This window comes from Falco cherrug, chromosome 9, assembly GCF_023634085.1.
Source record: "Falco cherrug isolate bFalChe1 chromosome 9, bFalChe1.pri, whole genome shotgun sequence".
NCBI classification, from domain to species: domain Eukaryota; kingdom Metazoa; phylum Chordata; class Aves; order Falconiformes; family Falconidae; genus Falco; species Falco cherrug.
In genome coordinates this window covers 37,527,071-37,544,887 of record NC_073705.1, presented here as the reverse complement: position 1 = coordinate 37,544,887, position 17,817 = coordinate 37,527,071, and the positions used below count along the sequence as shown (strand labels likewise).

The 17,817-nt window shown below is 40.6% G+C and overlaps 1 protein-coding gene across 6 annotated transcripts in view; it reads right to left on the bottom strand.

Moving 5' to 3' along the window:
- MICU1 (mitochondrial calcium uptake 1) overlaps positions 1-17,817 on the bottom strand; it is a 105,781-nt gene that overhangs the window by 52,947 nt on the left and 35,017 nt on the right. For all 6 annotated transcript variants that reach the window (XM_055719640.1, XM_055719643.1, XM_055719642.1 and 3 more), the window contains one exon: positions 11,345-11,388. In XM_055719640.1, the coding sequence (XP_055575615.1) occupies positions 11,345-11,388 (44 nt within the window). The remainder of the gene's footprint in view (positions 1-11,344; positions 11,389-17,817) is intronic.

Here is a 17,817-nt window from a genome sequence, read left to right as displayed (position 1 = left end):
GTATCTGAACACAAGTTAATTCTCAAAGTGCTCAGTTAAAACAGACTATTTTCTTTCATTGAAGATTTTTTTCTATGTCAAATCCATTCCCCAAACCAGATAATTTGTTAAGATCATTCAGCACACCCAAAAAAACATTAAAAACTGAGCATTCACAAGTGAGCAAGCCATGGTGAACAGTTTACAATTATCATGTATTTTTAAATCAAGCAGTAGATTCATATTAAACAAGCAGACAAACAAGCAAACATCCAAATTAATATGTAAAAAGAAAAAAAAATTCAAATATACCATTTCAGCACAAGCATGGCTGTGTAAGTTCTGTGAAAAGCCACCAGTCCAGTCCCAGTGGAATAAAAACGTTTTACAGGCATTCAGGCAGATTATCTTACAATACCAGACATCAACAATAGGTAAAAAAAAATAACGTAATTGCATTTCAAAATACAAGCTTGGTTTGCCCTTTCCAACTCAGGCTTCAAGCCCAACGAACAGGACCAGAACAGGGGCTGAACATATCAGTAACAGTGACCAACCTCCCCCAGACCCACGTGCTGTAGGAAACCCAGTTGCATGCCATATGCAGGCAACTCCACAGACTCGTGTTACGGGCTGACTGCAAGCAAGCAAAGCACCCAAAGATATATCACAAACATCACATATTCTACCCCCAAACTGATCTACTGCTGGAGCCTCCCTTGTGCCAAGTACACTGTACAGCTCCCAGGTAAACGTTTTTTGGGGAAAACCCCCCACTGATTCCTTCCATTCCTTGCCAAATAATACTTTTATTTTGGATTTTAAAAATGTTTTCCCAGGGCTGAATGAAGAGTGAAATGTGTTAATATGTAATTATGCAAATCTGAAAAAAGATGTATTTTTGCAAATTAAGGGATGTCTTCTGTACAGAGACAGGTGCAAGGTGCAGTGCTGGGGTCTGCTCTGCATTCCTAATGCAGATTTAGAAAAGCTTTATCAGCTAAATCCTTGCAGCTCCACTTCCTTCTGTATTTCAGAAACTGCTTAATAAGTAGCATTTAGTTTGCCACTTCAGGAAGAACACATTCTTGGTAAGTCACTTAAGAGCTGACAAGTTTGCGTTTCAATCTGAAGGAGAAAACACACGTAACTTGTTTATGATTCAGTATCACCTTTGTACTTAAATGAACCAAGGCTTCAGGAATTTATCAGCCTTATGTGACCACTCAACAGTGACTTATGCCTGCCAAAATGACAATAAAATAAATATCAAAGTGCATGCAATATAATGAGTATTTCTCCAGAACCAGAAAGTAATTTTGTAAATTAGTACGGAATTTTAGGTGAAGCATAACCATCTTTTACTGACAAATGTCATCATACTCAGTTACTCAGTTTGTTCCACTTAAAAAGAAATGCGTTAAGGTTACCAATATTGTGTAAGCAAATACAAACCCATGAACATTTCAGTGAAGTCACCTTGCTGCAAAGCAATTCTCTTTCAGTCCCAACTGACCACCTTCAGTTGTGCAAAACATTGAAAAGACACCTATTAATGTATTTATTACGTGGTTAGCTGCAGGCATACAGGAGAAGAAGTTAAAATGCTGTAAGTTCATTGTTAAAAAGAAACACTCTCTTTTCCACATTAAGAGTTTCCAAAAAAATCTGTTACAAGTTGGCCTCGTGGACAATTTCTTTCCTTGTTGCTGTGTTTTCTGGCTTCATAACGTAAAGACTTTCCCTATTATTACAATTTTGGGATATGTGCCTCTTTATAAAGGAAATCTCTCTAAGAAGAGGAAAGGAACCTCACATTAGTACTTGTGCATGTAACATTAAGCAGCATGCCTAGACATGATGTGCTATTAGCCCTGCTCGTACATGGCTTGATACCTTGGGCTTAAATCAGTAAACAGCATTCCTATAAATAAGAAACTACTGGGAATCCTTCTAAGGATGAGAAAACTATTTTTTTCTTAAAATTTATTGGACAATCCATTTAATTAATGCATTTTAAACACTCTTTAGCACCTACTGTGCGTATTGTTCAACATCTTAAAAAAAATTAGTTAGCATCTGCCATCTTATTAGTGCTACGCAACATTTAAATAAGCATTGACGTGGCTCCTATTTGCCTGGTCCACCAAAGCCTGCAGGACATCATCATGCTGGCATGGACTACTACAGCTCCTTCCCAAGCAGAACTGTTTAAAATCTGGGGAAATACTTAAGAGACTCTCACTGACTACGTCTATGTGTTTGCAGCAGATGCTCTGTGTTAGTCTATCACACAAGACAGATAAGGGAAAAAAAAAACCCCTTAAAAATGCCAGCGAAAACTGCAGGCAATGCAGCCTGTTATGGTAACTAAGAATATTAATGCTTTGATCTCTGCCTGCATCAAAAATGCTGAACTGGAGGCTCTGAAATGAGGGAGATTTTTAATTTTGCTCATTTTTTTAGGATATAAACTTTGAAGAACCAAAGCCATTTATTTAGAGATTTCAAGACAACTCATGTTGGCACCTCACTACCTAAATTAAGAAAATTGAAATAAAGAAATAAAAAAGCTTTCAGAATCAGATTTAAAAATTGAGCCTTTCAGCTCAGACATTCAAAAGCCCTTTAGGGAAAAAGAGGTGGGGGAGGTCCCTCTGTGATATGAAACAAGGACAATAAAAGGACTTGGGAGAGAACTGAGGGATTGAAAAGTTTTTAAAGCTAGCTTTAGAATGCGGATGCAAAATAGGTCATTTGAGACACACCGCCTGGGATTTTTTCTGTCACTTTTTATATATCACTAAATAAGAATAGAGTGTTTAAGGTTGTGATGGAAACAGAACAAGGACTTTCTGAAACTCATAAACCTCTTTTTGCACTGGAAATGTTCACAGTATCATTCCTAGCGGCTCTAGATAATTTGCTATGAAGTCTACATACTAACACAGGCAAATGCAAACAGATTCTGCATGGCAAATCATGCTGGGTGAATGTTAGCATAGGAAAATGCTTAAAATTTACTGTTGGCAGATAAATACTGCAGCTTATAACCTTTCAAGAGTGTATTTTAATAAAGAGTTTTTTTAAAACCTTTGATTTGGGGATTATTTTATCTGTATATACACGCAGGGGGGCAAAAATACAGAGCTGGATATAGATGAAATTATTCTGCACACTCTCTACCCCTGAAATTTGGACACGTACAGAGAATCAAAAATTAGGCAGCAATTACTACTACAGGTGGTCTCCTGAGACTGGAAAGAGAAACTTGCATTCCTTCCTTCCAGCAAGGCTGTAAATATTCATCACCTTTAAAACAAATGGCACCTGAAACGCAAGGCCAGCATTCTGTATGGCTAAGAAAAAAAAGGACACAGACTTTCCCGACCCTTCACAGGCAGCAGACCCACTCATGCGAGGGAGAAACCCCTGCTGGAAAAGCAAATAGGAAATGCCTCAGAAAAGGGACAGCCTACACTTCTGCTCCCCTCCACTGCACTGTTTCAGTCCTCCGCAGGGTAATGAAATCACAATCTGTAGGACCACAGTGGCATTAGTCATGGAAATTTGATGTAGGAGGATTAAAATTAGGTCCTTGATGTCCTAAATCATGCTTCTAAAATGAGTTGACTTTTGACAACTTTGAATTTAAATGGCTGTTTAGGTCTCCAGACGGAAGTTGGGATACTGCTTTCCCTTGTCTCAGCCTGCATTACCAAGATGAACTCATTGTGTTGATAACACAGTCTGCTCGTCTTCTCAGATAAAAAAAATCCAGTGTAAGAGTACACGAGGAAAATAATGATTCTGTATAGAAATCAAGTATTAAACATGGGCTCAGATGATGAGGTTGGGGATATACATTCGGTACTAATCAACCACCAAATGAGAAAGGCGTTTGGGGAAAAAACACATGTAATCATGTAATTAGAGATTGTCATCACGACTGCAAATAGTTTAAGGAACCAAATTATGATACAACTAAAAATCTTGCCATTCTCTTCCACTCCGCCTTTCTTCTTCCCCCGCTTCTCCCATCCAGATCTCCCATCCTTTTGCAACCAGTGAGGTCAAGCATCTCCTAAAACGTTTCTTCCCACCTTGCTCAATCCGTTCTCCTTCCCTCCTCCCTTCTCCCTACCAACTCCACATTACCCAAGGACAGAGTTTTCAGAGCTCAGTTTTGTATCCCTTAAGTATTAAGCATTAATCTAATGCCAGCAAAACTATCAAAGAAATTAAAGCCAAAAATGATCCCACAAACCACTTCTTTGTTAAAAAGACTGCATATACCCACTAAGGGCACTTTGTCACCAAGTTGCTTATTTTTTGCTAACTTCCCCTGTGGATTTCATTAAGGTCACAAAGCTACAGTGCAAACTGAACATGTTCAGAGTACATTTCCCTCTTACTGAATGAACGTCTCTCTGCTTTCTAGTTGTTTTTCCTAGAAACCCTCTTATGAACTCTAGCATCTAAATATCTTCTTCCTAAAATATTATTTAATACTTGAAGAATTCAAGAAAGTTTGCAAGAATTACCTTCCCCAAACTTACACACATTCATATACATGATGCTTCCTCACAGCATTTGGCCAGAGAGACACCTGTCCTTTTTCATCAAAGTCAGTAAAACTAACTTTTTTGGCCTTGAGCAGAAAATGCCATTTACAACAGATCCAGCTCTATCCCAGTCTCACCAAGCTGCAGAGTAAGTCAGAAGCCTCAAAAGGCATCATGAAAATCAGAGGACAGGGAGATAAACATTCAAGCTTTGCTCAAAGATGTCCCCGATAATAAAGCTATGTATTAATAGTTACCCTGAGGACAGTACTCTTAACAAGCCAGATACAAGCATTATTTATTAAAGGAGCAGGGAGAAGAGGTGAGCATACACTGTCCCTTTTACATGAAAAGTGCATAGTATGAGGTCTGAAGCACAAACTAATCAAAGCACATGCTGTCTGCTTTGTACCTGCCAGAAATCCTGGTGGAAGGGGAGAGGGTTAGAAAAGGGAAGAAAATGAGGGAATGCTTGGTTACAAAAAAACCCAAACCATAATTAGAATAAAGTCACAAGTATCAGTGACATTAGTAGCTGGAAGAAACACCTGCTGGATACCTAGAAACCAGAATAAAAGATGACATACAGCAACCAGAGCATTTTAGTAGTGTCTGCCAAACGAGCCCTGTGAAAACGAGCAACAGAATTAGCAGTACAAAAAGATAATAGCAAGCAGACTTCTGTCAAAACTGAAATACACCACGAACTGCTGGTAGGGGAGTTAGGAAAGGATGAAACATGTTCTGTACATGGATGTAAAGCAACCCAGGTGTCCATAGGGATGTTTGCGCACCATGCATTTTCCCATGTTAGAAGCAATTAAGTATTTTTTTATGATTTTTTTTTTTTCATTAAAAACAAGTCAGGGGAAGAATTTGCAGTTCAGTGTCCACACAGGTCCCAGTGAACAGGGAAAAGGAGTGAGGAACACAAAAGTAACTCAAAACTGCTAACCAAAGCAATGGGAGGGCCAAGTTTGGCTGGGAGGAAAAAGACAGCAAGCAAAAACTCACAAACACGGACAGTGCCGTCAGCAAAGGAAATCAAGAAAAGAAAAAAGGTGTCAGTTCAGATCAGATTTTCTGATTAACTGCAATAAACTGTCTCTGTTTGTTTCCACAAAGGGTCACAGGCAAGAATTATCTCCCACCAGTTCATTATGACACTTTTGGGAATGGTAGAGGAACTTTCATATAAACGTGTGTAAGGTTATTATCTATGTAAGAAGACGTCTCCTGGTTACTATGTAAATGCTGCCTGCGCTGAGATCAGAAGGTGAAGGAATTTAAAATCTGGAAATCTGAAATTGGACAATGACGTTTTATACAGATTATGGACTGGGATAGCTGAATGCTTCAAGGTATCTTCAAGCAAGTTATAACCTAGACTCAACAGCTCCAGCTGCTGGCACTGGGGACCCATTTATTTCGACCATTCTTACAACAGACACTGGCAAGACCTCATGCAGTTGTATTTAAAGGACTCCTCACCTGTTTTCATTGGATCTAAGCTAGAGAAAGTAGTAACTATCCCCCTCTGTTAACAGCTCAGAAAATTCACTGCACATGCAGTTTACAATGCTATTTACTGAATTGCAACAGCTTGCTTTTGTTAAGGTATCATTTAGAGTTGCATCCTTTTGAATGAAGGTTTCAGAGGCACTTCAGACATCACAGGAGCGCAGAGCTCTAATGCAATGTTTGGCTCCTGAATGATGGCAGGACTTTGAGCTTGTTTCATTTGCTTCAAGTTTGGGTCTACAGCAGCTCATGCCACTCTGGTGGAAGTCTCACACTCCAGCCTTAGCTCATACACAAAGCAAAAGGACCCCACAAATTCAGGCTAATAAATAGAGGCTCCTTTTTCCCCTTCCTTCAAGCCTGGCAGCAAGATCCTTCAATCCACCAGAAAAGGATCTACTTCCACCCTTTTCCATAGGAATCCTTCCTGAGTACATGTTTTTAGGCTCCTCTGCTCCCAAGATGCTCTTTAAATCTTCCTCCTGAGCTGACTCCCAGCAACTCTTCTTTAACGGACACAGACCTCCAGTTACACAGCCATGGCAGATAAGTGTAATTTAAGATAATCATTGTATTGGTCCATGATACAAGCCAGCATTATCCAGTGGAAACAAATTTCAGATGTTTTACTGGCCCTTACAGAAACCATCTGAAGTATTTTCCTTTTCCTTCATTTTGCTATTACCCTGCATTACTCTACAGCATCCCCAAACATCTAGAGATGTAAATGTAAATGCTGGCAGGAAATACGTAATTCATAAATTTAATTAGAGGGCATTGAAAGCCTCTATAATTACTTACTGCAGCAAGGGTAGCAGGAGGGTAAGCTGTTGCTGGTAGCTCAAAGGCTTTTGTTCATATTAAGCAGCAGCAAGAAATTTTCCCCACAAGAGAACAAAACCAGCAAGTGAAGTGTATTCTGTATTAAACTAATAAGCCATCTCAGGTGGTTGGTTTTTTTTTTTTCCTAAATAGGCTAGAGGTCTCTTAAAAGCACTACATCTTACCTTCAGTGTGAGCACCCAACTGCACATGCTGTGCACCCACCACATCCATTTTCTGCCTCTGCTCACACCTTTCCACCAAGCTCTACTGCTGAAAGCTCAGCTGTGGACTGCCTGGCAGCTGCCCTGGTGCACCAAAGGACCCAGGTGACAGGGCGTAGTTTTGGTCTCAACAGGGTAGATATGCAGATTATGCTTCAGAGGAACACCATTAACAGCATAATTTCTTTTTTTCTTTGGGAAATTAAGCTTGTCAATAATTAATGCATAAGCAAAAAAAAAATAATCAAGAAACAGAAGGCATGAAAAAAGAAATTTTAAACAAAATCTGTATTACAACTTATGTAGCATTAATGAAGCTTACACCATGTTACCTGTGCTAAGACATATACTTCTACTTTGTGACAGCTTATTCATTACTATCCTCTTGCTAAGCAAGATGCAAGTAGTGAGTGATGAAACAGCACAATGCCTCCATTTGAAAATCAAATGTGCAAAGAACATCTCCATGTCACCCTCAAAAGCACCCTTGCTTAAGGCCTAACAAACATTATGTAGCAGGGGAACATCTTAAATTAAATAGGACTTCACTCCTCCCAACCAGAGATATATTTTTCAACAAGGTAGAACAAGAGAAGGGACAACAGGAGGTGTTTCTCCTACAGATGGGTTAAAGCATTTGCTTTCCCACTGTCAAAATGCAAGAGGAAGAAAGAGACACAGTGGAAACAGAACAGATGAACATAGTGCTCTGGACACCTTCATGCTACAGCACCACAAGCTACACATTAGATTGTGTCTATTCTCACATCAGCCATTTGTTCAGGCTCAGTATGAAGACCTTGAAATGTCTGCAGCCTGATTAATTCTACTCTGAATGAATAGTAATCTATGCTTTTTCTCCCCTATGCTTGCTTCCCTGGGGGAGAAACCACCACACTCAAGACAAAAATGGAACTAGGGACAGTTGCCCCTTACACACTCAGCCCAGCAGCAGGTCAAAGAAAAGTATGAGTTCATGCTGGCAAACAGATCTGACCATGAGTTTTTGCTGGATGAATGTCTCTAGGGTTTTTGGTCTCGCATCAGGAAGAAAAAGCATTTAGGCTCAAATTACAGAAGCATTGTTTCCATTAATAAGGCAGTAACATTTACCTCCCTCTCCATCAACTATAAATTATCACTAGGAAGGAGAAGGGGCAGGAAGAGGGAAAAAAAAAGCAGGTATTGTCTTCTCACTATAGCATTCAATCACATGCACAGCAAGATGCTTCAGAAACCCAATGCAATTACAACAGAGGCACATCACAAAACCCTTTGGCAAGACCAGTCTCAATCACTGCACGACAGCCAATTAGTTGTTTTGATGGTAGTTTTATGTAAATAAAATTGATTCTGTGAAAAGAGCAGCTCATACATCTCCTTACTAATGCTGTAGCATTTAAATCTCAAACATACATGCTCAAAATTCACACTGGTACTAAACATTGTCTTGTAATACGTAATTAAAATGCAACTGACTGCACTGCTGGTTCTATTCTTTTAACTTAATCGCTTTTGAAATTATTACTTGCATGCAACCATGGGTATACGTCTTTGCTTGGAACTAAAACTAATTCCATTTTCTACTCTTCAGCCAAGATTTAGCCTGCAGATTGTCAGTACTTTTCAGTACCACAGCTTGCTTGAGTCTGACCACTCATAAACTCCTTTCACTTTAAACATGAAGAGGAATTTTCCACTGAACAGGCCTATTACTTTTTGAGTGCATGCCTGTACCACAAGTCCCATTACCTGCGTGACATTCCTAAGGATGCTTAAGGGACTGATGGACCTCTTACTCTTCTGCTTGAAAGCTCATCAGCTCCACCAATGCACAAAGGTAAAGCACCAGAAAGTCATCTCCAGGTAGAGGATGCTTTGATAAACCAAGAAGAATATGTAGTTGTAAATAGGCAAGGAGAAAAAGATGCAAGAGGGTTTTATCCCTTGGGTGCTACTATGCAAGTGAAACTCAAATGAGTAAGGTTAGCTCTGCAGCACCTCAGCTGGTGCTTGACTGAGAAAAGACAGTGTTGTTTTTTAAACTGAAACACAGAGCAAGCAATAAAATGAGAACAAGATGCTATCAGACAGATCAAGCTACTCTCAGCTTCTTTCATTACCAAGGGAGAGCCAAGGCCAACTTACTTTATACCCTCCTCAAATTATCCTCTCACCTGAACATTATCGCTACCCTAATAGCCACAGCCAGATTTAGCCAGTCCCAAGGTATCTTTAAGCAGACAGCCAAGCAAACAAGAACCTCTATATCTTCATTTTCAAGAGAGCAAACTGCTTCTAGGGTGTTATTAGACTGTGGAAAAAATAGGTCCCAGGAGAAGAGAACAATAATGGAAAGTCCACTGCAATACCCTAAATCTGCTGCCTCACCTTCAGACTATCCAAACCACAGCGCACAGAGATCCAAGTGCAGCACTGACATCTGTAAGTTACATAAAAAGCAATTTCACTCTGTTACAGATCAGAGTGAAAGGTGGTTAGTGCATAAGGCAAAGGCTATCTGTTCTCCACCCTTCAGCCAGCACAGAATCAGCCTTGCTGAATGGCAAGATCCTAAGAGCATGGATGATGTGCACAGCCAAGTACCTCAAACACCAACCGTGGATTTTCAACACCCCTGTGTCCATCACATTCAAATGTGTTGCAATTCAAGCCCTCGGTGCTGAGGAGCAGAGGAACAGAAAGTTGAGTTCAGCAAAGGGACTGCCTTTGTATCTTTTATAAAATGTGATAGGAACCGACTGCAGAGTGCTCAGGAACAGAGGAACGATTAGCAAAAATAGCGTGGGATTTAGCATTACTTCCCTACAAACAAACCTTGTTTATGTAAAGCCTAAGGGATGAGTGCAATAGCTTGACAAGAAAAAATGATAAAAGTGAGTGGATGCAAAACAGGCTGTCATAAACCACAACAAGAAACATTTAATATTTTGCAAAGAATGTATGTACTTTTTGTCTGTTTGTATTTTGGGGGTTTGGGGTTTTTTTGTTCAATCATGAAAACAGACATAAAGTTTGTGGCAGGGGGAGAAGAAAACAAGTGTTCACAGCATGCTTTGTAGTTTTATGCATCAAAACTAACTGTTCAGAATACTACCTTCCAATTATCTGTTTTCAAGCAAAATCTTGCTCTGCTGTCTGGGTAACCAGAACACTTGTACAGCACTGACAACAGTAACCCCGGGTATTTGATCACCTTTGGCATTTACCCTTCCCTACGGAACACAAAACAAGACAGGAAAATGCACGTGTTCAGGCCACGCTGTGTTTATATAAAGCCTTAAATGATTTTTTTTTTCAGCATCGAGGCTTTCTGGAAATGCCTGATACTGTGTCAGGTACCTCACTCAGCAATGAAGGGATAAGATGCTGACTTCACCTTGGGAAAACAGAAGCTTTATTTTCAGATTATGCAGATGAAATGAAAACATTGCTAAAAGCTGGAGAACCGTTATGTGCCCATGACGATATGATGGAAAACTAACCTGCAGTTATCTGCATCAGGGAGTCAATATGAGCTGCTAGTCCTAGGGTCAGAGGTGCCTTTCCTGTACTCCTCCATACCACTGGGATTTACAGTGGTTAATTGGGTCTCTGATTTCCATAATAACAGGTAGGATGCTACATGGCTCCACTTACACAGGCAGACAAAACTAGATCAGAGCGTGCTCAACATTTTACCAACATGTATTGTGACAGCACAAACATCCAGAACAGCTGTGTACCACTGTAGGAAGGACCTAGGGTTCTAAAGGGGAACGGAGTAAGGCTGTTGGAGGGGGGGGGGGGGGGGCGGGGAATACATGCTCAGGATGCAGATAAAAACAAAAGAGCGGCTCCTTCCTTTAGGAATCTGGAGATGAATCGGGAAGGGAAAGGTCAAACAAGCTTCCCTTGAAATGGTGTAACGTGGGGGTTTCATACAGTCATAAAAAAGCAGCAAGGAAACATGATTGTAACCTATAGTTTCCTGACATACCAAGAGATAAGAAGAGGTAATATTTTGACCACAAACATTAAAATAAGACTCCTTAAAAAAAATATCTTTCTGTCATTACAGAAAAAGCACTTCAATGCTACCAACAACAAAAAGCTCAGAAGTGAGTATTTTGAATACTTCATTTAACTTACACCCACATGCAGGTAATAACTAAGGAACTCTAGGTAAAAAAGCCATTAAACAATATATACTTAATAGCCTAATGTTCTCACCTTCCCATCATAGCGTTTCACTATAAACTGATCCAGGCCCAGGTCTGAAAGAGAAAAAAAAAGGTATTTTAAAAAAATAATAATGCTCTTAAGAGTGTAAAAGTAAGTACTTCCTGGGTTTCCTGTTTGACTGAGGATTAGAAAGTAAAATGCACTGTCTGAATAACACCAATGGAAGGAAAATTTTTTTTGGCTTTGTACATTTAGTACTTTGTATTTTGATCATGAAAGACAACAAATACATGGGATCAGAGCAGAAAACCTCCTTCCAGCAAGGTCAGTAGGAGAACAGTTCCCAGCAACTCCCAAGAGTCTGAAATACCCACCCCAGCACAGATTTTTGCACTATTAGCCCGCAAACATTTTGCTCATGATTCCCCATGTAAATTTGTGTTCATAAAACTGTTACTACTTTTAATAACATCTTTTAACTAGTTCACAAATGGGAGGAAAAAATATTGTTCCCATAATTAACTGGGATATTCCCAAATAAATCCAAAACTCGTTTAAAATTGCTCGTACAAAGATTTTACAGGAGATAAGTTGTAGCTGCATTTGTAAGAAGGCAAGCGCAATAGCTAGGAGAGCATTTTGGAGAAAGACAGAAAGAAATATTATTTATACTAGTAAATTCAATCTCTCATACCGTCACAAAATGTTTTTTCTGCCTTGAAAAGCGGAGAAGAAACCCCAGCATTTACAGAATTAAGGTACAGAGCTCTCCATCTAATCCGCAATGCCCAGCAGGGTGTATGTAAACTGATGAATACACATATAAGCAAGATGACAAAAATATTCACGAAGATTAATTATCTGAAGTTTGCAATCCAAAGTCGGGAAGATGCACCCTGAGAGAAGATTAAGCAGAACTCAAATCGAACACTTCCAGTAATTTGGGAGAGCCCAGGCCAATTTTCAGCTCTCTGAAGAATAAAACCACTCATCAGAGTTACATCCCATTCATTTTCTGCCACTGTTTATGATAATTATCACATCCTCATTTCAATTCAAATTAGAAAAAAAGATGAAAATAACAAAATAAAACCTCTCCCATGCCTGCTGCATCACCTGCTCATGAAAGAGGATAATAAAAGCCTTCCCCATCTACTGGAAAGGTTCATCATGGTTACACAGTGCAGAAAATGGAGTGATTAATCACTCCAGGGTCCCCTTGACCTTTCTGAACCAAAGCAGCTAAAACTCCTCTGTCACCAATTTCAGATATCAAAGCAATTTTCAGAGGGTTTTCTGAATTTGTGAATATCCAAGCCAGAAACCTTCTCAGTATTGTGTGCACCTGACAGTAAGAGTGAAAATTGCATGTTCGTACCCATTTTCAGACTTTAATAATCATCTTGTGACTTTTGTCCTCCTCAGACTTGTGTGTATAAACACAGTACATTAAGTATTGTCACATTTGGTAAGTGTGCTTATTTTACCAGAGACACATTACCTGGTCAGAGCTCACCCCAACCATCCATCTGGATGCTGACTGCTAAGCAAAGCTTAGTTTATGTCCACGTGTTGTAACAAAGTCATTTCTCAAAAACACCTGTTCCTATGCCAGGAAAGAGTGCTGTAAGACGTATCTCTGACAACCTGACATCATACATGTACTCACCGAGAGCTAAAAAAGGACCGTTTAAAAAAAGCAAGTAAAAGTATGTCTTAAGAATACCGCCACCCCCTGCCCACAACTGGACACTGCTACTGGGAAAGCAAACAGGTTTCAAAGGAGATCCAAAATGAACGGATGCTCACATAGATGAACAGCAAGACAAGATGAACAATAATATTTTCAAAATGTATTTCTAAATACAGATAATAAATATTTATATAATAAATAATATATACAATATTCTGTATATACATGCAGAAAAGTTATTAAAAACAGATGAATGGGAAGAATACCAGTACCTGTACTAAAGCAAGAGGCTAGTATTACAAAATTTGTGCTCTCCACAGATGAACATGAGGCGGGCAAAAGGGGAGAAGATGCAGGGAATGACTGGAGGGGACTAAAAAGCACCAACAAATCACAATAATGGAGTCAGCAAAAGAAAAACACACTGGTGAAATCAGGAGTTTTGAATACAGGGTAGTTTGCTTCCAGACTAGGGTTTGGTCCAGCCTCATTCACCTAAGCACAGAGATGTTTGTTTCCATGTGTTTCCTCAATTACTATGGCATGCAACAAAAAGACATGGAAAACCAAAGCATCTAGGTAACCCGAGACTATTCCTGTGAAGAACAGTGATGGACCTTGACTTACATACAGCTCTTCTGTAACTGCATCCAAACCGTCATGCCAGGTATAGAAGCTGCCAGATCTGTCCTCAAGCTTAAGAGTTCCAAGCACTTCATTATTTGCTGAAGAAAAAACTGCTTACCCCAACACAGCAGGTGCAGGAATGTAGCTACCATTACCTATATCATGTCAGTCTCCTTCAACACAATCACATCTGATGACAAGCAAATATATAACCTTGATTTATGCATGTTTTGGAGATCGGGGAGACACATTTATATGAAAAAGCAGCACAAAAATTTGTCACTTCTGCTGCTGCCTTTTTTCAAGTCAGTGTATTAGCACACCCTGGAAGACAGTGTTGGTGAAGGGAGCTCAATCCAGTTGGCAGCCAGTCACAAACGGTGCTCCCCAGGGCTCAGCACTGGGGCTGGTTCTGTTTAACATCCCTATTGACAACCCGGATGAGGGGATCAAATGCACCCTCAGTATGTTCGCAGACAACACCAAGTTGTGTTGGTGGGAGCGCTGATCTGCTGGAGGGCAGGCAGGCTCTGCAGAGGGGTCTGGACAGGCTGGACCCATGGGCCGAGGCCGACTGTATGAGGTTCAACCAGGCTCAGTGCCGGGTCCTGCCCGTGGGTCACAGCAACCCCACACAGCCCCACAGGCTGGGGCAGAGCGGCTGGGAAGCTGCCTGGCGGGGAAGGCCCTGGGGGTGCTGGCTGACGGCCGGCTGGGCATGGGCCAGCAGCGTGCCCAGGTGGCCAAGGAGGCCAAGAGCATCCTGGCCTTTATCTGAAATGAGTGTGGCCAGCAGGAGACAATGGAAGCAACTGTCCCCCCGTGCTCAGTATTGGTGAGGCTGCACCTCAAATACTTGTATTCAGCATATAATTTTGGGCCCCTCACCACAAGACAGACACCGAGGTGCTGGAGCGTGTCCAGAGAAGGGCAACAAAGCTGGTGAAGGCACCAGAGAACAAGTCCTATGAGGAGCAGCTGAGGGACCTGGGGCTGTTTAGCCTGGAGAGCGGGGTGGTTCAGGGGGGACCTTGCTGCTCTCTACAGCTGCCTGAAAGGGGCTGTGGGCAGGTGGGGGTTGGTCTCTTCTCCCAGGTAACAAGTGACAGGACAAGAGGAAACAGCCTCAAGTTCTACCAGGGTGGGGGTTAGTTTGGATATTAGGAATAATGTCCTCACTGACAGGGTGGTCAAGCATTGGACCAGGCTGCCGAGGGAGGCGGTGGAATTCCCATCCCTGGAGGTGTTTAAAAGACATGTAGCTGTGGTGTTTAAGGACATGTTTAGTGGTAGACTTGACAGTTCTAGGTTAACAGTTGGACTTGATGATCTTAAAGGTCTTTTCCAATCTAAACAATTGTATAATTCTAAGGTTCTATTGCAAGCACAAGCCTATTGGTTCACATCAGTGTTTTATGCTCACCCTTTCTCCCAGCGATGCACAATACTATTCTGCTCTGCTGCATTAACTAAGCTGTATGCTTAAGTCCCTCTATACAACTCCCCTTACCATAGCTCTCGACAGAATAAGCCAATTCAAAAGCTGAAAAAAAAGGCATTTATATGTTCAAGGTATAAAGTTTTACTCTCTATATTTTCCTTTTTCCAAAACAGTTTATTTTCTTTTTTATGGACTTAGCTATGTGTTTTTCCACAAGTCTTTAAAGTTGACAAAAAGGAAACCAAGAAAAAAGAGGGAGTGTGGCTTGCTGCCTGTGTTCTTTTTTCTTTACATTACATAAAAACCCCAAAATACTTTTCCTTCAAGACATTACAATAGGAATTCAGCATTTGCGTAGGCTGGAGAGCTAAAGGAAACACTGCACGAATCAGTCACATCTGAACAAGGAAAGGAAAGAATGTTAGTTATTACATCTTTGTTATTCAAAAGGCAGCGTGCTAAGTTAAAGCTACTGCAGGACTGTAAGTGATACATTCATAAAGCAAATATCCTCTGACTGGGCTATTGCTGATGAGCTGCAGGAACACAAGCTAATAGGTATGTTTAACAGTAAAAAAAGAGCTTTTTCACCTTGCGCTGAAAAGCAGAGTCCGAAATACTGTTCCCCCAGAAATGAATTAAAGCATTTCCTTGAAGAGAGACAGCGATGAAATCCAAAGAAACCATTTCAGGAAGACAGCTGGCTGCTTCACAAAGTCTCCCCAGGACTGAACACACCGTAATGTGCACAACAGCTACTTCAGCTCGCATAGTGAGCATCCAGAGCAGCTGGGATTTGGTACTTGTTTCTACTCAAACCAACCCAGAGCTTTCGCCATGACCTGCTCCACAATATGTGTTTTATTTGTACGGAACACTGTAAAACCACCTCACCTTTCACTACACATCTGGATTATGAAAGCCCCTTTTGCTTCCCCAGCCAAGGGCTCTGCACCAGCCACTCAGTTTCAGAGTGCCAATGGTGACCTGCAGCAATTTCCAAATTTGCTCACCATACCAGCTTGTTTGTAATCTTTAAGTACCAATATGTATCACTCCTACAGATTCTGATACCACCTAAAGTACTATCAGGGGATCAAAAGAAACAGCAGCGCTGCTGTGGTGTACCTAAGCAAGTAGCACCACTAGGACTGTTATTTCAGATTAGACTGACACCACTTACCAATACTAACATAGGCCTCCACTCTTATTCATGTGATGGTACTCACACAGCATTCTTAAATAAAAATGTTTCAAAATAAATAAAAATTACTTACTGCCTCCCACAATGGGGAAAGGAGGGTGTTCGACAGGAGAACCATATTCTCTGCATTAATTTTTTTGGGGGGGTGGGGGGGGGGTGGGGGTGGGGGGTGGAGAGGATGTTTGAATGGAGAAGGAATTATTTATGTAAAGGAAAAAAAACCCACATAATAACCTGCTGTTACTCTTGTTCTTGAATCTTAAGTCAAATGCTTATTATATTTCTATCAATTAATGAAAACAAACATTCCACAGATTCACTCAAAGCCAGCTAATAACCATACTTGATAAATATCTAAAATACCAAGGTCTTCATTTTATCCTGAAGAAAAAAAAGAAATCCATGGGCAACAGATTATAGATTGCAGTTTTGAAAGATATTTAACAAATGAGCTTCTAGAATAATTATTATAGTATGTTAAGAACACAGTTGAGATCAATTAGAAACCATCATTATCTCCTCTGGGATGCCAGCAGTTTTCCACTAATAGAAACCTTTTCAACTCCTTCCAGTCTTTATCTTTGTAAGATGTTTCACCTTATTTGGGTAACATTTAATCATCCTCTGCTTTTCCTTTCCTGTTGCTTGATATATAACATGGACTCTTTTTCTTGAAAGTAGATGAGCAAAAGGGCTAATTATGAAGACTGAAAAAGAGTCTGTTAACTGTACATGCAACATGCTATGTTACGGGAAGAAAAAACACTGGACCAAGTTTTCCCCTCCACAGCTGTAACCCAGCTTCTGATTTTTATGAGTGTTTTCCCCTGAACTTCAAATGTGATCTGCAAGCAAACAATAAGCAGCCTGAGACTGTTCAGGGGGCAACACTCTCAGCTTTGTGTTAAAGTCTAGAACTGTTTTGTTCATTCACAGAACTACTTCGCCCTCACTTATCTCCCCCTCCTCCAACGGACAAGTCAGTCTCTCTACGAGATGTGCATTCGTAACACAACTGATCAGCCATATCAAACCGTCATCTATACTGGAAACCCTGTTTCTTCTGATGACTATCACATACACATGCATGTAAAAGCACCTCTCACTTGCTCCTCCTTGGCTAGGTTCCTGGGGTCTCTCATATTAGGTGTTACGGCCCCAAAGATGATTCTTGCCTAGGAATGATGTATTTTCACAGAAAAAATACCCACATCTATTCACCTTCCTGGTTTAGGAGATAACCACTGTGTTACCTCTCCCTTTCACCCACACATCCTTTCCCTAAAGGTCTTTCCAGCAGATGGATTTGGGGGGAGAACACAGAAGTGAGTCCCTATCAACAAACCAGAAGGCAAGTTCAGCATCTCTAGTTTCCTTCTGGGTGTTAAATACCTGAACTGAACACTTTGCAAAACTTTAGGGATCTGTATAAGCTTAGGGAGTCCTTCCCCTCCCCACCAGACTAGGTGGGCATTTGTCACAGCTCATGACTGTTGGTTCTACAGAAAATCAGATCCGTATTTCACAAACTTAACTCAAAATAACAGATATTCACC